A 24215-nucleotide genomic window follows, 5' to 3' on the forward strand; every position below is an offset into this window, starting at 1 on the left:
ATATATACATATATATATATATACATATATATATACATATATATATACATACATATATATATATATATATATATATATATATATATATATATATATATATATATATATATATATATATATATATGTTAAATATATTTTAATATATTATTATAAAATTCTTTATAACTGCTTCAGCTATGTAAAATAAATTTTTAAATTTAATCTTTTCTAACAGATTTTTAAAGTAATCTTTTCTAACAGATAAGAAAAATTACTCATATTAAATTTTTTTTAAAACTATTCACATTAAATCTCAAAACCAATCTTCAGTTCAAACTCTTAAGGAGAGTAATGTTAAATAAAGTTTTGTTTACCTTTTTGTGCACCTTTTGCGGGTCATTGTTACGAGTTTCAACATAAAACGGTATAACAATAGAAATCGTCTTTTTTTTCAGACTATTTATTCTTATGACTATGCTAAAAATTAAAATTAAAATATTGCCTAGCAAATGTTGCCAACTGTTGATTTCTAAATGTAGAGGATTCTGGCTGAAATTGATCAGCAAACTTACCAATCACAGGATCGCCTAGCTGCCTTATTCCATTGCTAGCCATAAATTCTAATATCAGTTTGTGCAGCAACTTTTCTTTTGAAATAGAAAAAATGTTTTTTTTTATATGCTTTAACTTTTTTATTTCAATTTTCCATGATTTTTTAGTGGGCATTGTATATGTTGTATCACTACCACAATTAATAGTTGCACCACGTTTATTAAGTTGATTTTTATGCACATTTGCAAATGATGATGGGTAAGTTGCACTGATGATAAACAATTACTAGCAAATACTACCCATGCAGTATCAGCTGGTGCTATAAATTCAAATGTTGATTTTTCATTGTTGATATTATATGTGGTTTCTTCAATAAGCAACATTTCATCAGTGTGTTGTCTCCGAAGCAACTTGCATACGTCATCTTTTTCCCCAGCTGTTACTGCATGCAGAAGATAGTGAAATTGGCGGCTTCAAATTCTTTCACCAAAGTTTAAAAATGACAGTGTTCCAATAGACAATTTTTCTTTTGATTCAGGAGCTCCATCATCAGAAAATTCAACAATATAGTGATTTCTATTGTCATTAAACCATCTCAGCTTAGATTTTAATGAATCAACTTTGGAATGTAGATCTGAAATCATTGTAGCTAAACCTGTTACAGTTCGAGAGGTGCCACAACATCCGGCAATAACACTTACATCACCAATGTTTAAAGAATTTACAAACTGAGTAACAGCTTTGTTTGATATAACCTTTGTTTTAATATCAATATTGTATTCGCCGTAGTCAGTGTTAAAATCATTTTTAGTAGTATGATTTTGAAAGCTGTGTGCTTGGATACGACACATTAGTGAGTACTTACGGCTAGAAAGATGCGCCGTGTGCTTTGTGGCAACAGCTTCTTTCATTGTATGCTCTGTCTGTGCTCCTTTAGCATTCATTCTGCAAAAAAGTTTTTGAAGAAACTGACCACAATTTGTAGAATAAAATAAATTCTTCCATATCTTATGAGGAGGCAGAAGTAACTAATAAATCCCAACATTCAGAGATCAGGCCTCGGTGGCCACCATGGAGGTATTTCATAACATTATAAGAATCATGGCGTCATCTGTATTTTACAGATCTCGTATTACTGTATATCATCAAGGCATCAGTTAGCACATTTTCTTTTCTTGTTTGTCCATAACCTTTCTTCGCGAATAGAATAGAAACTTACTTATAACTTGTAAGTAGTTCATCATATTTTTGACTCTGTACAAAAGTGTTTTTGCAAAATTTTTGTAGTTCTACTTTTTTCTGTTTAACTTTGTCTACCAACATCAAGTATTCTGACTCTATAAATAAATAATCAGTATAAGGAAAACATTAACTTACACTAAGCAAGTAGAACACACGCTAAGCAAGTGGAGATCAAGTTTACTTTTGAAAATTCTCTTGATTTTGTAAATTGCTAAATTAAGTTAAAAAATAAATAAATTTCCATAAAATTACTCACTAAATTTTTTTTCACTTTTATCTATCAATAAATAATGAGGGATAGTAAAAGCATAGGTTAGATTGATATGATTGATATTAGAAAAAAAAATGATATTAGAAAAAAAATTAAAATTGACCGGAAAAGTTGTTTGGAAGAAATGAAATAATATTTTGATACATAGTGTTATTTAACCCATTAAAACTATAGGACACTGGTGTCCCACATTTTCAATATGGTGTATTTACAAAGATCATCCAGGTCATATTTTAAAAATGTGCTTAGTTTAATATGAGTTTCAAAGGGTTAAAAGAAACAATAACTTTTAAAATATAATACAAATTGCTGCTTATTTCATTCAAAGTAGCAATTTGTATACAAGAAATTATTAACTAGGAACTATTTAAAACTTTCAAAATTAAAACTCACCCATTTTATTTAATAACAGTTTCAATTTCTCATAAGCATTATGTAACTCATTGTTTTTTTGACTCAGTAGAATTGATTTTTTGCAACTGCTTTGATAATCTATTTCTTTTTGTTGAACTTTTTTTTAACAATATCAAATGCTCTGTCTCTAAAAAAAAACATTTCCCTCTTTTATTATTACTCATATAATAATACATATTTATACAAACATAATAATAAATATGTATAATAATTATTATTATACATATTTATACAAACATAATAATAACTTTTACTATTGCTGTAACTTTTTTTTATTTTATAAAAACTACTCATTAGGGGAAAGGCGCCTATGATGGCATACTTAACTTTGAAGCTTCATTATTCAGTATCCTGAAGACCAATAATAAAAGTTTTGATATGGAAACATTCCTTGTTACATCTAGAACAATAATTACCTTGGGAGTTTTGATCAGTTTTATTTTTTTTATAAGTTATTCTTATTGTAAAAAAAAGTACAAGTATGCCATCATAGGCAACCACTGCTCCTATGATGGCATAGGGGAGGATGGGGCTAGTTAGGATCGAGGGTAACTTAATGATTTCATTTAACCTTAGATTCTTCCCTCAGAAAAGACAGAAATTACTCGAAACCATCCTAATTTACCATTTTATGCTACACACCAGCATTGTAAAATTTTGCGCATGCGCATAGGATATATTGCGTTTTACGTATTTTTTTGACCAAAAAAAAATGTTGTAGCATCGCTTTCTTTTAACTTTACTTAAAAATAAGTTTTTCTTATAAAAAAAAAATGTTTTCCCAACTCGTCAATATTTCAACACCCCCAACTCGTCAGTATGCCATCATGGGTAAAAGTCATCATTTTCATTAAAACAAGCTGTGTCTGCTTTGTTCAAAAGATAAAATTAAAGTAACTATTCCACTAAATGCACAAAACTTGAATACAAAATGCATAAAAATTTCATTTCTGCACAGTTAATAGTAAAATCACAATCTTAAATATATGAAGGAAATAAAACTACAACAGCACATCCCAAAATCGATTTTTGTTGATTATAAAAACAATATTTGTGCACAAGGGACATTTTTTCACTAAAACTAATGTAAAGTCAGTATAGTCATGTAGGTCTAATCATTTTTTTACCAAAACCAATTTTAATGGAAATATGACCGGTATGCCATCATAGGCGCTATGCCATCATAGGCGCCTTTCCCCTACTATTTATTACTACTACTAGTACTGTAGTTACAACTTTAAATTATTATTATTTAATACTATTTTGTTGATAGTTTATTATTCTTTTTATTCTTTTTAATTCTACTACTATTGTCATGAATTTTTTTTCATTCTAATACTTTTTTTTTTCTTATATTGATCATATCAAGCTAACAAGCTATGCTTCTACTAATCCTCGTTATTTGTAGGATAATATTTAGTTAGAGATTTTAAAAACGATTAATTTTTTTAGGTTTTTAGGCTTTTTGAAAGTTGACAATTTCAATTTTAGCAAGAAAAAATCAAATATCTCAAGAAATACAAATTAACTTTTCAAATCTCTCGCTAAAAAGAAAGATCGTAATCAAGTATCCTTTTTAGATATTTAACAATGTGTATGGAAGAGGTAACATAACGGTTTATCGAGCACCTTTTTTCAGGCATATTTGTAAAGCCTCAAATAATACGATTAATGCGTAAATAAAAATATGTTCTTCCACAAACAAAGAATGTAATTTATTTTTAACATATTGACACATTAAAATATTCACTTCTTCAACAACAAATTCATAAATCTTAGTTATTTAATTAACTATAGACTGGATTAAATGTAGAAAAATTCCCGTCTAAATGATACTTAAAACTAAACGAATTTTAAAACGGTCGTGCAAACATTTATAAGTTCGCGTTGAAAGATTTTTTTGCTAAAGTTAACGCCGTGCTTATTGAAAAGAAACAGCGGCAACCATCTCGTTAATTTTACTTGATATTAATAAATAAGTGTTTTTTCAATGCTTTTTTTCTCCCCAACAAATTTACAGTTAAATTTGGAAGAGGTCCGTCAAAGTGGAAACGGTCCATGACTTCTAAAAGGTTAAAAACCATTACTCTACGGGTTAGAGGGTTCTTCCCGGAAATTCCCGAATTTTTTATACTTCATATTTCCCGTTACCAGGAAAAATTAGCATAATTTCCCGGGAAAAAATTAAAATCAAAGAATTACTTGTTTATATATAATTTATTATATTAGGATAATTTTTTTTTCAAGATAAAAATAAATTAATGTACACAAAGCTATTTAATATGTATAATCTGACTTTAGAAGTCACCTATAATATAGAAAAATGTAAAAATCAAATCATAATTTTTTTAATTAAACGTGATTTAAAGCAAACATAAAAGTCATTTTTTCTGAATATTTTTTAAAAGAAAAAGCAGGGGAACAAGCCAAAAGTGGATTAATAAGACATTTGCAACATGTTCATAACATTAATATCAAGAAATGAAACTTAAACGACGATCAAATTGCTGGTTTAAGTAACTATGAGACAATCCCTGCAAAAGCGAGTAAGTCTCTCGCATCATTTTTATCTAAGAAATAGTCCTTAGCAGAGATAGCGGCCAGACTTGTAGCCGTAACCTGTAGACTTGATAGATTTTCAATTTATAGAATATGCAAAAGTGAGTTTATTCGTCAAGCATTAAGTGAAAAACAATATTATCTTCCAAAAGGTAAAAACAATGTAATGAAACAAATTTATAAACATTTTGCTAAGGCAAAAAATGAATTTATTGTTAAAATAAAATCAAATAAAGAAAAAGGTTGAAAATTTAGACTAACGTTTGATGAATGAACAAGTCTACGCAATCGAAGATATTTGAATATCGATATTCATTTCAAAAGTTATTTATTAATCTAGGATTGGTTAAATTACATGGAAGCTGTACAGCTGAAGTAACAAAAATACAAAAGTAACAATCAGAGTTTGCAATTATCTCTTCAGATATTGTTGCATCAACCACTGATGCTGCTGCAGTAATGATCAAATTTGGTAGATTATCTATTTTATACACCAGTTATGTTATAACCACGGCATACACGTGACTGTAATGGACGTTATTTATAAAATAATAAAAATTCTAATGTTCGTCACATTTTTTTTTTTTGGTAGTTATTTTAAGTGCTCCCAGAAGTCCTTACGGTCTTTTCATAGAGCACCGCGGGAGAACATTTAACAGAAAGTTCACGCCTCCTTCCGCACCAGTGTCGCTTGTTAAGGTAGAGCTGGCGTCGAACCTAGGACCTCTGGGTTCTGAGCCAGAACTCTAACCACTGCGCCACGGCTGCTCTTGATTCTTTGAAAAACGAAAAATCAAAATATTGATTCTTTAGAAAACGAATCTAGATTTTCCAGTGATAACTCTAGCGAATCTGGAAATGATAATCTAAACAATTTCGAACCGCAAATATGTGAAAGAGATGATATAAATGTGACTTTACAAATGATTTGAAATAGTTAAGTTCTTTAAAAATTCAACTTGAGGAAATTCCATTTTAAAAGACTGTAAAAGTAGAGCACGGAATTGAACTCAATTTACAACTAGATTGCCGGACCAGATGGAATAATATGTTGAATTTGTCTCCGTTTTAAAAAAATGTTTTCAACACTCTTCAACTAATCAAAATAGCTGCAGAAGCATTAGGTAAACACGTGATGCAAATTTGTTAACAGCTGTTGCAATTCTGAAATTTTTTGTTTGATTTCCTGCGTAACAACAATGATGCAACATCAGAGGAGATGTTGCTAGTTCTGTCTCTTTGCGTTAAAGAGCGAAAAAATTATGATCTTGCGAATTTAATTAAATACCTCCAAACGCGCGATTTACATTCAACTACTACTCCTAAACTAACTTTATCTTCAAATGCGTTATTCAAATGATTTATTATAATGAGTTATGTAAATGACTTATTTATTAGATTATTCAGTGAAGATTTCGATATTGGAATTGAAAGTAAATCCTTTGAAAAAATGATTGCTTAACAGCTACAAATATTAAAGACAGATTGGCGATGGCTATAAATGCAGCATATAAACCTAAATATTCTTGACAGGCCTAAAACTTTTGAATTTATTTTTTTCTAAACCATATCAACCTTGGATTCAAAAAAAGTAGAAAAAATGCATGTTTTATAAATAACAATTTTATTAAATAAAAAATTTATGTAAAAAAATACCTAAACATACCTCGTTTTGTTAGAAACGGGAGTTTCTAACAAAACAAGGTAACACATCGCTCAATAAGTCCGTAGGATAGCTAATAAAACAACAACATTTTGACATAATTTGATTTTATTCATCAACATAGTCTCCTTTTAAGGCGATACAGTCATTCCAGCGCTTCTCTAACTTTTCGATACCATGTTTGTAGAACGATTTATCTTTTCCTTCAAAATATGCTTCAGTTTCGGCGATGACCTCCTCATTCGATCCAAATCTCTTTCCCTGGAGCATCCTTTTGAGATCTGAGAACAGCCCATAATCGCTGGGGGCCAAATCAGGCGAGTATGGTTGATGGGGCAACAATTCGAAGTGTAATTCATTCATTTTTACCATTGTTTTCATTGACTTGTGACACGGTGCATTGTCTTGATGAAAGAGAATTTCTTTCTTCTTCATGTGCGGTCGCTTTTCGTCAATTACAGCCTTCAATCGTTCCAATAATGCCATTTAATATTCGCTGTTGATCGTTTTACCTTTCTCAAGATAATCAATAAACAATATACCATGGCTATCCCAAAATATGGAGGCCATAACCTTGCCAGCAGAAGTTTGAGCCTTTGGGCGCTTTGGGCGGCTTTCACCCGCTGGTGTCCACTCAGCCGACTGTCGATTTGACTCAGGAGTGAAATTGTGGATCCATGTTTCATCCATTGTGACGTAGCGACGCAAAAAATCCTTTTTATCTCGGTGAAATAGTGCCAGACATGCTTCAGAATCATCGATTCGTTGTTGTTTTTGGTCCGGTGTTAGCAAACGCGGCACCCATTTCGAACAAAGCTTTCTCATACCCAAATGTTCGTGTAATATTGTAAACACACTGCCTTCTGATATCTTTATGGCCTCAGCAATCTCCTTCAATTTCAATTTGCGGTCGGATAAGACGATTTTATGGATTTTTTTGATGTTTTCTTCAGTAACTGCCGAATTTGGGCGACCGGAGCGTTCAGCATCATCGGTGTTTGTACGACCACGTTTAAAGTCAGCAAACCACTTTTCAACCATTTGCCTCGATGGAGAGGAGTCCGAATAACACTTATCAAGCCATTGTTTGGTCTGCACCGTGTTTTTTCCCATCAAAAAGCAATGCTTAATGAGCACACGAAATTCTGATTTTTCCATTTTTTTCAATTCACAAAAGTTGATTCAATCGTTCACACACTAACTTGGTAAATAATGGTCCGATTGTCATGAAACTTTGACTGATATTGTTTGAAGGTTGGTACTTTCTAAAAACAATACGGATTCAGTATTTGTGTTGCCATCTATATGTCATCCTACGGACTTATTGAGCGATGTGTTATGTTTAGGTATTTTTTTACAAGTAAAAAAGTAAAAAAGATTCTATTTTTTATTCCTTTATTTTTAAATCAAAACAAATATTTTTTTTAAAATCAGCATACTACTCTGCTTCTTTTGAAAAAATTTCAACAATAGGACCCGTCAAAAATTTAGAACCCAAAGAGGTATCAAAAAATTGGCAAATCACTCCACTCTAATGCATACATATACAAATTTCGTATATACAAATTTAAAACAAAATATAACTTTACAAATGAATGTCGTTTTTTTATTAATGTTAGTCTCATGTTTATACATTGGTTTAGAAAGGATTTATTCTCGGGAAATTCCCGGGAAATTCCCGAGAATCCGGGAAATTATTTGTTAATTTTTCGCTTCCCGGGATCAAAAAAATGTCTGCAACTGATACCAGAGATAAAACAATCGAGGTTGACGTGTTTCGAAGTCGAAGTCGAAATTTCGACGTCGCTAAAAGTCGTATGTGAGCGTGTTTCGAAATCGTTAAAAGTTGTATAAAATTTAGTTAAACGGTTTTCAAAATCGTATTTATTCGATTAAAATATATTTTCGCGGTTTTCAAAATCGTAAAAAATTGTATGAAATTTAATTTGATGGTTTTCAAAATCGTATTAGTTCAAATAAAGTATATTTTCGCGGTTTTCAAAGTCGTAAGAAGTTGTGTAAATTCAAAAAGGGCGTGTTTTAAAACTGTTTAAAATTTCTAAAGGCTTTCAAACTTGTATGTGGCTGTACTAGTACTATTATGCTCTTCCCTTCTATTCTCCTAGACTCCTACTCTATCCCTTCGATTTTGAAAAAATCACAATCGATGAGAAGCTATCTATGTTCAGGTTCAAAGACACCGATATAAAGTAAAGTGAAGTGATAGCTGGTTTGGTATATGCTAGCAATCTCTGCCCTTCTAAGTTCTAGTTTCTTAATAACAAAAATTTGATATATACACTACAGTAACATTACAGAAATACAAATATACAAAAGATATGCTAAAACCCTTGCATTTACTTAATAATCATTCTAGATTTCAAAAATCCATTTCCTTAAACATGTGAAAAAATTATTTGCATATTATCGGTTATCTAATCTAAAATAATCCTAGCATGTTACCCTAGTAAAGAATATTTAGTTGTCCGCTTCCAGTCATTTGTTCTCATTTTTTGTGCTAGTTCCTGGCCTTAGGACCCTAAATGATGTCTGTCTCGCCTTTTCAGTTCAACAATACTGGAGATTACATTTTTATGTGGCGGTATCATCATCATCCTAGTCTGAGTCATCATCATCATCATTTTGATCTATGTCTGGAGCAGGTCTAGCTGTCATTTGCTCTTCCATGGAGCGGTATTCCCAAACTGATACAAAGGAGTTTTACAGATCGAAGTTCTCGTTGATGAAGACCAACTTCTCAATGATTTTTGGAGACAATCTGTGTCTCTTTTCGTGGACTACCTGTCCAGCTTCACTAAAGGCCCGCTCACTTGAGGCACTTGAGGCTGGGAGGCAATAATATTCCCGTGCTAGTCCTGCCAAGATAGGCATCTCTCTGCAATGTACTCTCCACCAGTCAAGGACATCAACCTTCAAATCTATCACAGTTGTTTTTCTGAATTTTGCCCACTCAACATGAAATCAGAGGGCTCTCAGCTGTAGCATTTGTCTGCCTGAATTGACTGGACACAGTTTGAAAGGAAGGAAGTTAAATATTATAACTTCGCTTACTTTAATCTAAAATTGTTTAAATTCAAATAATTTTTAAAAAGTTCGTGTAACTTTGAACCGCCCTCCCTCTCCCCGTATGACATCGTATCTTCAAATTAAATTTTTTATGACTTTGTTTTTTAGATTGCATTAGGGTTAGTAGAAGTATATTTAACTAGTTTTAAAGAAATTGATTTTCTATTATACTTAATTGTTATTACTTTTGTTGCTGCCTTCCAGAATTCAGTCTCACCATCATCTTCAAGAAGCTCATGGGTGATTTCATCTGAGACATTGATTGTACCTTGTTGGTTTGACATCCAGTCTGTTGTTGTAGGATGACTGGCTTTGAACTCGTCAAAAATCTCAATTCCCTTACACCATAAGTGTGTAGTTGTTGGCCTATCAAGAAGGGGTGTAGCAGGCAACCTACAGCATAAGGCATGATGTCACATCTTCCTCTTGGTAATCGTTTCTTGAGTTCTACAATGAGCTCAACCATGAAAGAACCTACTCCAGTGACACTGTTCTTCCTAATTTCTTTGACCCTCAGAGAAGCACACCTATCCACAAGATGAACAATGGCTGTCAGTGCTCTATCGATTGTAATTTTCTTCTCACTCGACATTGACTCAGAGATGATTCGGCATGTAGTCAGGAGCGGCAGAATGGTTGCAACCAGCTCAAATTATTCATCCGTAGGAATGGGTGTGGTCCATTCCTTTTTTTCCAGCCGGAGAGCACACAGCACACTTCGGAGATGGTTGATGTCTAGGAGCATCATCTAGACAGAGTTCCATCTGGTAGCACAATGAGCAGTGATCTTTCTGTTGGGTACTAAAACAAAAACTAAAATAAAAATTCGCAAAAAAATTTGCATGAAATCGTAAACTCTTAGAAAACTTTGTTTAAAACTAAAATATACTTGTAAAAATTTGACATTAAGTTTGACAAAACTTTGCATTCGGATCTACTTCAAAAGTTAAAAATATTACCATTCATCTCAAGGCACTTCTTTTTTAACACCCCCTTAGCAAGAGGAGAGTGATGGACCTGGGCGGAGATTGTCCTGCATGCATCAATAGCAGCCTTGATATCAGGCTGTTTGTTAACAATCCTTTCTAGGGCTACGTTAAGCTTGTGGTCAATGCACGTTATTGAACCACTTTCAAGATCAGTAATAGTCTCTGACTTCCTCAGTGCAGCTTTTATATTTGAAGCTTGATCATACACAACAACCCGCTTCTTGACCATTTTGAGTGACTCAAAACTTTTAACCAAGTTGTCCAACTGAGAAGCAATGTTCTGACCAGTGTGCTTTCCTGGTAATGGAACAACTCCAACAGCTGCTTTTCGTAGAACAAACTCCTTGGTGATGTAATGAAGAGTCACTGCCATGAATGGATTGATTTTGCGTAAGGTCCAGATGTCAGTACTGATTGCAACTCGGTTGCAATGAGGAAGCTCCGTGTAAAACATGCTCATTATGGCCATCTTCAGTTTCCTATAAAGGAGATGTAACTTGAAGCGAGTCATGCAGGCACCACTATGGTTGGATCGCAGGTGACCACTCAGAGCCGATGTTGACCCAGAATTTGCTTTTAGGTCCTTCTAGCAGATATTGCACACACCATAGACCTTATCGCCCCTGTATTCCTTCAGGAGGTACTGCCAAACCAGCGAGGGATGGGTCTTTGGCATATTTGTTTGATATTTTGCAATGTTTAAGTCGTGCTAAATAACATACACAAAGTTATAAGGTTTTTAAATTCTTTAAATACAATGTAAACAAATTTATACGATTTTCATAAACGTAAAATTTTGATTTACAACTTTTTGCGGCTTTCAACATCGTTTTAATTAAGTTTTAATAAATTTTAAAGGTTTTCAAAGTCAATTAAAAGTTAAAGTTACAACTTTTTACGGCTTACATAACCGTTTAGTTAACTTTTTTTCAAAGTTTAACGGATTTCAACTTCGTCTAATTTAAGAAACTTCGCTTAACTGACGGCTCTAAAAGTCGAATAAAAATATACGATTTTGAAAACCGTAACTTGATTGTTTTATCTATACTCTAAACCCTGCAGAATTATAAGTAAACGCAATGTTTTGATTGCTACAAACACTGCATCTCTTTGAAAAATCTCCTTTTTTCGTCGCCGATATTATAGAAAAGGTCTATTTTTCACTTATTTATACAAATGTATATACATATACTTTTACAAAAAACATTAAAAATGCTACTTAAGTAATTATAGAGGCATAAAAATGACAAAAAAGTTTTATTTTATGAACTTATGTAAATTTTTATTGATGCAACTATTTAATCTTAATTATTTGGGAGCATATAGAGCCTATATACCAAACTTTATATAACAATATAAAGATAATACCATAAATAAATACCATAATATAAAAAGTAAGCTCGAGAGATATTTGTTTGTAAAAAAAATTAAAGGCTGTCCAACTTTTTTTGTGTTAATTTAATCTAAAAAATTTTTCTCAGATGCTACTACTACTGGTTCATTAAAAATTGGACTGTTTCTTCAATAGCAAAACTATTTGCATCGTACCTTTGAATATAATAAAAAAATTTGGCAACATTTTTATTTAAACAATACTCAAACTTTAAAGGGGTTTTTGATACTATTGGAACAATTGCTTTTCCAGTAAAATTAATGTATTGTTTTGTTACTGACATCCCCTTTTTCTTTTTTTATAAACTGGCTTTAGTAAATAGTTAATCCCTTGCAAACTCCATGGATCAAAAACCTTTTCTATAGTAGCCTTTTGATCAACTATTATAGCCAACTTTTTTATAGAAGCTTTTCTCCTCCATGTCACTATCTCCTTCTTTTCTCGTATGCTGAACACAATGCAGCAATAGATCTATAGATCTGCCATTGAATATACATAGAAACATTTGGCATTAAACCCATGGCTTTCTCTTTTTACAGTCTCCTATGGAGAGCTTTATCTATCTCCTTTAAATAGACATCTATCAATGGACCAGCTAAATATAGCTGATTTCCAATATTTTTTTAGAGTGTTCTTTATAGTCCTTAAAATAAAATATATTTATATTTATATTAAATTAAAATATATTTATATTTGTCTTACACACACACACACACACACACACACACACACACACACACACACACACACACACACACACACACACACACATAGCTATCACAGAAAACATAATTGCTGACATCGTTATGAAATAGGGAGAACATGCAAGTGATATATAAAAGTTGATAGTTTATGGATTTAAATGTGCAAATGTGTTAGTAGACTGCTTATCTAAAAACCAAAGGGAAGTTATATATAAACATTAAATTACTTGTGCGTATTTTAGTGTAAACTTTTCAAATACATTTTGCACACCTAAAGTATAAAATCCAACCAGTTTTTCAGAAAAAAAAAGATTAAAATGAATAGTTAAAAAAAAAGTTAAACCCCCTCGGTGTGTGTGTGTGTGTGTGTGTGTGTGTGTGTTTGTGTGTGTGCATATATCAATATACTTAATAATAAATGAATGAATATATTTAACTAAAATTATATTATTATATATTATCATAATTATTGGTATAGTAATGAGGATTAATTAATTAACAATAGTATTATGAAATAATACTACAATTTAAAGCTATAAATGTTCAATTCAAATATTAAAAGAAAATAAAACTAAATAAAACACCACCTTATTACTTTTATCAATAACATCGGCAAACCAACGTTTTTCACAAGTTGACAGTTCCAGCTCGACTTTATTCCAGAACCCTGTGTTTCTTTCGACAGGCATAGTCTTAAATCTAAATATAGAAGTTTAATGCAAAGCTTATTAAAACTTGTCAGATCATTGGGAAAAGATTTACAATAAACATTAGTTGATTGGTCATAAACATAAGTTGTTAAAACTTTACAGTTGTTTCAATATGGTTTCCGTTGTAATGAAGTTTAATTTAAAACACGCTTATTTTTCTCGTTAATGTTAAAACTGGCAATCGGGAGATTTTTTTGCTAATGTTAAAACTGGCAATCGGGAGATTCTTTTGCTGATGTTAAAACTGGCAATCGGGAGATTTTTTTGCTGATGTTAACGCCGTGAAGCACACTAAGATAAGGAGTTGTCTTAGACAACGCACACTGAAACCTATAAAAAAAACTTCCCCTAAAAAGCCATTACTAGAAAATAAATAATTAAATTATAATGTAACTAAATACCACTAAAAGACAATAAATTTTAAGAATTCACCAGTTTATAAGTCTTTTTCCGAGAATTATTTATTATATAACTATTTATCGGAAAACTTGTTTACAAAATCCTCGCTTTAGTGTCACTCTGATAAGAATGATAAGGGAAAGGAGATATAATAGACTAGTTAGAAGGTGAACAAAGCGAAAAATTGTTTAAAATTGAGGTACAGTCTTAAAAGTTTAATTATACCAGCGGCAAGTCAAAAAGGCGCCTACGTTTCAAAATTTTCCAAAACAGAAAATCTTGAAACGTAGTTTGTTGCTGTAATCAACGTGATTACACTCTTAAAATTTGGTTGGATAAGTTTTTAACAACTGTTTGAACTATCAAGAAGTAATCACAACAAAAATCATTGCAAAAATGATCTACGTAAAATAATCATTTTTTGAAAACCTCGATACTAATTATAAATGCAAAAGTTTTAAAAAATCTCTTATTTGAGTCTTTTGCTTCCCGTTTAGCTATAGGTTTGTACGAGCTATAGATTTCTACGAGCTATAGGTTTGTACGTTCTTAATGAACGTTTTTTCGGCAAGGAATTTATTATCTCTCCAGGATTTTGTTTTGTATTGTAGTATTTTTACTGGATTTAAAAACAAATTGCTCTATTTTAAATATAGAGATGTAAAATACCTTTTGTAATGACAAAAATACTACCAATTTCTATCTAGGCATTAATAATTTAATTCTAATCTAGAATTTATTATTAGTCGTTAAAAAAGCACAACATAACAAAATAACAATTACCTAACTCTTATTATAGTTTACTAATTTTTCTAAACTTCTATCTTTTATTTGCAATGCTTTGACTGCTTATGATGTTTTGAAACAATATCATTAGATAATTTGAACTGTGATCTTTATATTACGATGATTAATTGGTATTTAATTGAAAACTATCCTTAAGGCTGTCCCAAAGAGATTTTAATGAGGGGAGGGGGTGACGTACATGTTTTTTTGCCGACTAAAGCCACAAAAAATTTTTTAACTAACTAATTTATCTATAAAAAAAAAGAGCCTCGTTGGCCAACAATTGCCGGCTTCCAACCATAAATCCAATTTTCCCGACTCCAGTGTCCAATTTGCCAACTAATAAAGTTCGTAGGGGGACTAGACAACCCTACACCCTCCACCTCCTTGGGACGGGCCTGACTTTGTTACTATTGACACCGTTCCTCGAAAAATGACCTTTTTTACTTCTTTTTCACTCTAGCTATAGAACAACTCTTTGGTAAGGGTAAAAATTGTTCAAAATTATATTCAAAAGTAAATTTTGATTTAATTTGAGTTAACTATTGACAACATTTTTTACAATAAATTTTAATTTAAGATTTTCATTACTAAGATCTTAAAAAAGTGTTCTAAATTGATTTTTTTATTTGTTTATTATAAGTTTAGTTCAAACACTAAAAGATTATACTAGTTTCCATGGGTACAAATTAAAACTAGATTCCATTGAATATAATATATACTAATAAATGGTATATATGAAAGCAGAAAAAAAATCATTTGCCTTAACTTGACCCAATTTTATATAAAAGAGAAGAGGGCACATTAGGACGTTTTTTGAAAAAGATACCATAGCTTTTGTACTGTTTGACAAAAAGTTGAAATTTCTGCTGAAAAAGATAATTTAGTTATTAATTCTTCAAAAGAGACTAAAACACAGCTAGTTCAATTAAATTAAAGCTTTTTTTCCTTAAAAACGAAGCTACTCATCATCCAAAACAAACCATTAGAGGGAGTTGTTTCGGACAACATATATATATATATTTTTTAACTGTGATTCACTGCCAACAAAGCAGCAAGCAACCATTATTAAGTTGGGAGTTACTAGAAAAAAGAACAGAGTTATAGAGCAAGGAAACAGTCAACAGAAGACTTAAAAAATTGAAGGTTGTATGAGTCAGGAAAACCACGATGAGGGGAGAGAGTTCTAAAGGATTGGAAGGTGGGCAAAAAAACTAGACGAATAAAAGTCTTTTGGAACATGCAGGGAGAGATACATTAAATAAATTAGAATTGCTGAATGACGAGTCAAGCGAGAATGAGTATTTAACCGCTTGTTAAATACTTATTTCTGACCGCTTTATTAAAGCCATCCTTCTAGGATGACTTAAATAAAGCGGTTAGAAAGAAAAAATTTGATAATCTCAAAAACTCTCCCAAATACACCAAAACAAGCTTATGGAGAAGACCAGTATGCCAAACCTTGTCGAAAGCCTCAGATATGTCAACAGCAATAGCCCTAGTCACAGCAGTAAGCAAGTCAGCCGTAGAGCGAGTGGATCAAAAATCTCAAGAATCAAGATCTTGAAAAGATGGGATGTGAGAAATTTATTTATCAAAGACTCAAAGACCTTGTTAATTACAGAAAGGAAACTGATTGGGCGATAATTGGAGGGTCAGAATGATCCCCGGAGTTTTTGAAAATTGGAACAACAGATGCCATTTTCCAGCAGGCTGGAAAATAAGACTTAGTCAAACACTTATTAAATAATTTTGAGAGAACTGAAGAGAATTCTGGGGAACATTTTCGTAAGACTATGACAGGAACGTTGTCTGGGTCACAAGACATATAAGAGTTTAATCGAGATATGACTTTAGCAACGGAATCTGGAGTAATTTGAATGTCTGACAATCAGCTAACCTGTTTGGAAAATTGGAATGGAAGAAAGAGCATGGCCATAACATTTAAGATTCAAATAAGAAGAACTTATCTTTGGGAGAGGTAATAAAATCAGTCCCATGAATGAGAGATAGAATGTTAGAACTACTTTTTTAACGACGCTGTTGAAGATTTTCTAAAAGTCTCTAGAGCCTAACTTTTGAGATAAGATACAAGATTTTGTGAACTGAGAATAATAGAGCTTAGCATCAGACAGCACCTTTTTACATCAATTTCTTGCAATAATAAATAGCCGTTTGTTCTCAAGAGTGTTGTTCTTTTGAAAAAGATGAAAAAAATGATTACGATTCGATATAGCAGCTGCACAAGAGAGTAAAAATCATGGAGTAGAATGAGGCTTGACTTGGAACCAACGAGAAGGAATAAAAGCGCAATTATCAGCTGAGAGGGAAAAGACATCAGCCCAAGAACTGTCACAAAGAAAATCACGAAAAGAATCTCAGTCAGTTTTAGAGTAGTAAGTAGAGCGATGATAGGGGAGTTTAAAAAGGAAGTACTAGATGAAAGATTTAAAGAGATCATTGCATGGTCAGAACCACCTAGAGGAGAAAAAGGAGAAACTGAACTTAGGCTAGGATCAGAGACCAGAAATAAATCAAGGAGAGAAGGTAAATGATTAGGGTTGTCAGGAAAGCGAGTTACTAATAACAATAATATTGTCAGAGAGGTAAAGAGAGAGGGCATGCTCAATTTGATCTGAAATTACATTTAAAAGAGTGCAGTCTTGGGAAGAAGGAAAACGATAAAGAACAATGAGAAAGGTGATAGAGTGAACAGGTACAAAGCGGAAGCTCACGAAAAAATGGTCAAAGGATTCGAACCTGATTTTACAACAAATAGGTGAGTTGATGCGTATGTATACCCCCAAGCCAAGCATGTGACTAATGGGTTCTTTGCGAATCAAAGGATAGTACCCATTAACACTGAGATCAGATGAACAAATAGCAGAATTTAAATTAGTCTCACTACGAGCAAGCAAGTCTGGGGAATTTAGCAAGAGGTAAGATTCAACTGATGGAAGGTTGCTTTGCAGACCACGAATATTAGTAAAAGATATATTAAAACAGTTAGGTGGTGGGGATGGTTTGTTATGTTTAATATTTTGGGTCAATTTTAGGATGTTTTAAGTTTAAAGAGAACTTGACTCATTCATAGATAGAGCACAGCCTTCTAAGCAATGACCTATGCAATCTTCTCGTCCTGTTAATTAACCTTAAGACATAACGTAGAGCTCCTTATTTGGCATCGACAATGCGCACCAAAAGCATTAACAGGGAAACCATCCATGCACAACATGGCACTGTGGGGTCCCGAACTCTGCGAGGCTGATTCCTTTCAGCCTCGCAGAGTTCGGGAAACCTTACTACTAGCCAACCTCAGAACCATTAAACTGAGTTTTAGAGCTGTAACCTTATTCGGAGATAACAGGAAGAGTTGCATAACCACTATTAAGGAGGCACAAACAAAAACCTATGAGAAGAGTCAAGAAGATCTAGCAAACATCGTTCTATCCTTTACTTAACCAAGAGCCCCAAGGCTGGGGATTTTAAAGTCGGAGTTTGTTTCTCCTAGCTTTTGCCTAAAAAAGCATATTTTACAAGGTAGCAGGGTATGGGGCAGTTCGTACTGGGTTACATAATACCAGTAGAAGGGTGATCGTATTAATCCTAAATTTGACCTGACCTGAATTATTTAAAAGAAGCTATTTCCTGAAAACAGTACCTCAAAACATCAGACATTATATTTTGGAAATGCATTAGGAAAAATTATTATATTACATCTAACAAAACACTAAAGGTGAGGGTGAGTTTTGGTTTTATAGTTGGAGTGTCTAGTTAGTTTATGAGGTCACACTGCATCAAAACAGACTTAAACATTTAAACAGGATATTCAAAAATTTAAACAGAACACATACATACATATAGTATTTTAGGAGTAATTAAACACAATTGGTAAACTTTACTTAATTTATAATATTTAATAAATTAACTTTCTGATAAGATTTTTTAGAGATGCGCAGTACGTCCTAATGTGTCCCATGAAAATTGTCTGATGCTGCATCAACACTGATTTCAAAATATATTCCACAAAATTTTTGTGAAAATTGTCTTGTAATTGAACTTTCAATTTATATCCTAGAACATGTTCTTTCACTAAAAATGTAAAAAATAAATTCCTTGGAGAAGTAAGTTCCTCAGTAAATCCTTAAAAAAATCATAAAGCGTTTGTAGAAAAGCCTACCTGAAAAATTGCCTACTTGAAAAAACTTTGATGGTTACGTGTCAAAGTGTTTCCAATTGACTAATTTTATTAATATTAGTTGATTGGGGCTTTTGCACGTTATATGTATTAGGAATATATATGACTTGGTTGATAAATTTGTAGATTTTTAAATTTTTGCATTGTCTTAAACTATTCCTGTTCTAAACTGCCTCCTTCTCCCCTAAAAACTTTTTACAAATAACTTTTTTTTTTCTTATTTAGTTAATTATTAAAACTTTCATATTAAGTAACGAACAATAGTTCATTGCTTACATTCATCGTGAAAATAACATATTTAGATCCTATTAATAAAAAGCTCATGCTCAAGCAGGTGTTAATTATCAAACCACAAAAACCAAAATATGCAAGATTTGACGGTTTATTCAATATGTCATATTGTACAGAAGAGACGTTTCAGCAGATCCAGGTAAAAGCGCAAGAACTGGGAAAATTTAGGTGATAGAAGCAGAAGACAAAGGTACTAACAAATCAATTAAATTCGAAATAATTCAAAAAATAGTTTACTTGCTTAAATATTAAACATAATTTTGTTTAAGGTTGCTAAATTCACTGAACATCCCGCTGAAGCATTAAAATTAGCTTCAATAAAAAAAGATCCTGCAAAAAAAGACTTTTTGTTCTCATTTTGTTCATGAATTTTGTTTGTGGTTATTAAGGTGCTTCTAGAAGTTCTTTGGGTCTTATCACAAAGCACCTTGGAAGAGCATTCAACTAAGAAGTTTACGCCTCCTTCCATACAAATGTCGCTTGTTAGGCTGGCGTCTGTGATGTCAAAGAGCCGGAACGCCGTTCCGATACTTTCTTTTACTGTATATGCTGTATATGCTGTATATATATATATATATATATATATATATATATATATATATATATATATATATATATATATATATATATATATATATATATATATATATATATATATATATATATATATGTATATATATATATATATATATATAACATCTGATAACTAGAAATCTGGACAAAATAAGAAATGGTAAAACTTTTTAACGTCATCTTTTTTAACAATTTAAAAAGTATAATAACAAAAAACATCTAAGTAATAAAAATAAATAGATTTATTAGTTTTTTCATGCCAAGACAACGAACAGTATCTCCTCTTGTAAATATGGCGTCAGCAAGCCGATGAACACGTTCTATGTCGATTCTTTTAATTGAAAACTCTATCCGCTTTGTAAGTTTGTCTAGGTTTTTAGCTTGCCAGTTTTTGTTGTACACTAATCTCCTTAGTTCCGACCAAAAATCTTCAATTGGACGTAATTCTGGCACATTTGCAGGATTATGCTCTTTTGGTACAAATTCAATATTTTTTGCTTTAAGATAACTTTGTACTTTACGTGAATAATGCGATGAAGCTAGATCAGGTCAAAAAACAGTATTGCCATTTTTATGATGTCTTTCAATGAATTTCTCTAATCTAACAAGACATTTTGAAATATACACATCTTTATTGACTGCTTGGCCTGACTGAGCAAGGTGCTGCTGAGAGATTCCCTTTGTAGAGAATGCAATCCAAATAAGTAATTTTGGCTCAAATTTGTCTTTTCTTTTTAACCTTACATCATTTGATGCTACATTTATGTCAGAAGAGTAAAATCCAGCATTTCCAGATATATTAGTGTTGCTCAAATAAAAATACGGTTCATCGTCAATAACAAATTTTTTTCGAAAAATCGAAACCAACCTGGGGCACTTTGAACGAACAGCTGCTTTTTGAGCCGGTGCTCTTTTTGGTGTTTTAGTTTTTTTACGATAAAAAATGCTAGTTTTTGGTGAATAATTTTGCATATGTACGGTTGTGATACATGAAATCGTTTTGCAAGACCACGCTGTGAAATCGCATCCTTTGGATCAATCGATTTTTTAAGGCGCTTTTTCATTTTTGCAGGCATCTTTATTGCTTTGCGACCACTTCCGACTTTTCTTTCTGATCCTATATTGTTCCCCTTTCTTTTAAGTATATTATAAATAGTAGATTTTGTTATGTTCTCTATTCGAAAATGATTTACAATAAAGTTTTTGCTGTCATCCGGATGCAAACCCAAAAATGCGTACACTCGTTTTCTAAGGCAGTCTTCGTTATAAGCTTTTTTTTCATTTTTAATTACTCCTAAATAAATTATTTTTTAATAATACATTTAAAGAATTAGACTTGCAACAAAATAGAAGTGATTGCAATTATATAAAAATTTTTCTTTGTATTTTTACATTTACACTAACTTTGTCCAGATTTTTAGTTAAACATCGCAAGTTAAAAGCTTGGAGATAAGTTTTCCGATATAAATGAAAACCAAAGATGCTTTGAGCTAATAATTCAGTGTAATCTTTCTGACGAACAGTATCAAATTATTAGAAGTTTATCTATAATACATAATGCTGATATTTATCCTTCACTTCATAAAATTAAAAATGAGAGACAAAAATTTTATCCTGAGGGTTTAATTGTGACAGAAACATCTGCTTCAACTCCTCTACAGGGTATGTTTAATCATACTCTGAAAAGGATACTAACCTTTACTGAATTGCAAGACTCTTTGAGAATATTCGCTGAAATTAATCATTTAAAGATGTACTTCACTTTAAAGGTGGTTTTAATGGTTCCTCCAGTCAAAGCGTGTATAAGCAAAAACATACCTATACAAATATTGGTAAGGCCCAAGTTAACGAACAAAGTCTTTTTCATACAGCGTCGACTTAAGCTAACCATTATGAAAAAAACGTCAAATAAAAAGCCCTAAAAAACATATGGTTAAATAAAAAAACCTCTAGTGCACATTACTGTAAACCCATACATCTCCAATATCAAAAGAAAAAGGATAAAAAATTGATAAAAAAATGAATAAAAATTTTTAAAGCAGAAAAAAAATACTAACTTGTCCTGGTTCGAGAGTTATTTGACTAATAGGAAGCAGTATATAGTTTATGATGAAGGAAAAACTAATTATAAGACAATTACATGTGGTGTTCCTCAAGGATCAATTTTAGGGCCACTTCTATTTCTTGTTTATATAAACGATTTAAATAAATTTTCTAACATTTTAAATACAATTTTATTTGCAGATGATACCAGCTTGTTTTATTCCAATAAAGATATCAATATATTATTCCAAACATTAAACAAAGAACTAGACAAACTAACCCAATGGTTTAAATCAAACAAGTTATCTTTAAATATTACTAAAACAAAATACACTTTATTCCATTGCCTACATAAAAAATCAGATGTTCCCTTAGAACTTCCAGACCTTTTTATTGACAATCAATTAATAAAGAGAGAGCAATCAATAAAGTTTTTAGGCGTGTTTCTAGACGAAAATGTAACCTGGAGGGAACATATAGGTGTAGTTGAAGATAAAATATCAAAAAATTTAGGTATAATGTACAAAGCAAAGCAGTTATTACATCGATCTTGTTTAAAAAACATTTACTTTTCTTTTATTCATTGCTACTTAAGTTATGCGAACATTGCTTGGTGTAGCACTAACGCGACGAAAATAAAAAAATTGCTTAGCAAACAAAAACAGGCTATAAGGATAATTTCAAACGTAGATCGCTTCTCACACACACAAACACTATTTAATGAACTCAATATCCTAAATGCATATAAACTAAACCTCTATCAAGTTCTTATTTTCATGTTCAAACTTGATAAAAATATATTACCAATCTTATTTTATTCAATTTTTGAAAAAATAAATCACATATACCCTACCAGATTTTCAAAATACAACTACATTCAATCCAAAACTTATTATTCCGCTACTAAATTCTCTATTGTAAACAGAGGACCAAAGTTGTGGAACATAATATTAAATAATGAAATGAAAACTAATTATTCTCTAAACCAATTCAAAACAAAACTTAAGCAATTACTTTTGTTAACTGAAAATGAATTAAATTTTTTCTAATAAAACTTCTTTATATTAGAAATCAATAATTAATAGTTAATTAATTAATTACTTTAGATTATTAATACATAATTAATCAATAATTGTACATATATTTTTATCATTTTAAATGATAATCTTCTTTTTGAGAAATTTATTTTTTATTTTGCGTTATTTATTAATCTTTTACTTTTATTTTATACTGTTTATTTGCTTTTACTTAATTGGCAATGAAAAGTATTATAAATATAATTAAATAAGTTAAACTATAAAATACTCTACCAATAAAATGTTTTTATATAAAATCATATCTTCTTATTTTTCAAACCAATTCTTAAATGTTATTTTTGTCATTTAATATTTTAATAAATTTTGTTTCTTTTATTTTACAAGGCAACTGTTATATCTTATTTTTTGAAAAACTATAAATTTTAAACGATATGCGATATATTTAAATTTTCTTTTCTTAATATATATCAGAGATATATACATTGAAACTATATTTTATTGTCAAACTATATTTTGTCTAGTAATGACGCATTTTTTGGGGCTTAATGATAAGACTAAATTTGTCTTCTTCTAGCCCCGGTCATGTAATTATTTTTTTTTATAAGTTACGACTGTAAATTTTTTTTTTATCGGCAAAAGTGTAAATAAAAAAAAAAAAAAAAAAAGGATAGACTAGTCAAGTTTAAGGTAAAGTTAGAAGTATAAGAAGGAAAACTTAATACAACTATCACATTTAATTTCAAACTAGATTTAACCATGTTTAATGGTAAGTGGTTAATAGCCTTACTAACAACTGCTCTCCTGTGTAATGTTTGTGGAGCTAAGCCCAGTAAGCTTAATAACTCAGCATTGATCAGGTCAATGAAAAAGCTCTATATTTGGGCCTTTCTACTCTCCATTGCTAGCTCAGATCTTTTGAATATATTTTGTATTTAGGATATAAGTTAGATATTAAAAAATACTTTGCCAAACCTCCTGCTAAAAAAGTATCAGTAAAAAAACTAAAAACATCTGTTGTTTTTTAAAATTCTCGAAAGTGAGTCGCAAAATACAAACTCTTCTTTCATAATTTGTGTTTTTAGATGTACATAACGTACAAACACCAAAAGCTGGCTACATTATGATACATCTTTGCTCTCATTCTGTTGCATGCTAAATGAAAATGGCAAAGAGTTCAGTTCATTAATGACCTGCAGCAAATCTTTGGAAGTCATTTCAACAATTCAAGAATGGATAATACCATTTAACAAAGACACCGTTTCAACTTTCTTTTTCTGATCGTAACTACACACGAGTTCTACTATGTCTAGCAAACATGACTTTAG

General features: G+C 31.2%; 1 protein-coding gene across 1 annotated transcript; it reads right to left on the reverse strand.

The window, feature by feature from the left end:
• Positions 1-7166: 7166 nt before the first annotated feature.
• Positions 7167-7838, reverse strand: LOC136089748 (histone-lysine N-methyltransferase SETMAR-like). Its single transcript, XM_065815829.1, has one exon. The coding sequence runs from the start codon at positions 7836-7838 to the stop codon at positions 7167-7169; it is 672 nt and encodes a 223-aa protein (XP_065671901.1).
• Between the last annotated feature and the right edge of the window lie 16377 nt (positions 7839-24215).

The sequence above is a fragment of the Hydra vulgaris genome, chromosome 13 (genome assembly GCF_038396675.1).
Source record: "Hydra vulgaris chromosome 13, alternate assembly HydraT2T_AEP".
Lineage (NCBI taxonomy): Eukaryota > Metazoa > Cnidaria > Hydrozoa > Anthoathecata > Hydridae > Hydra > Hydra vulgaris.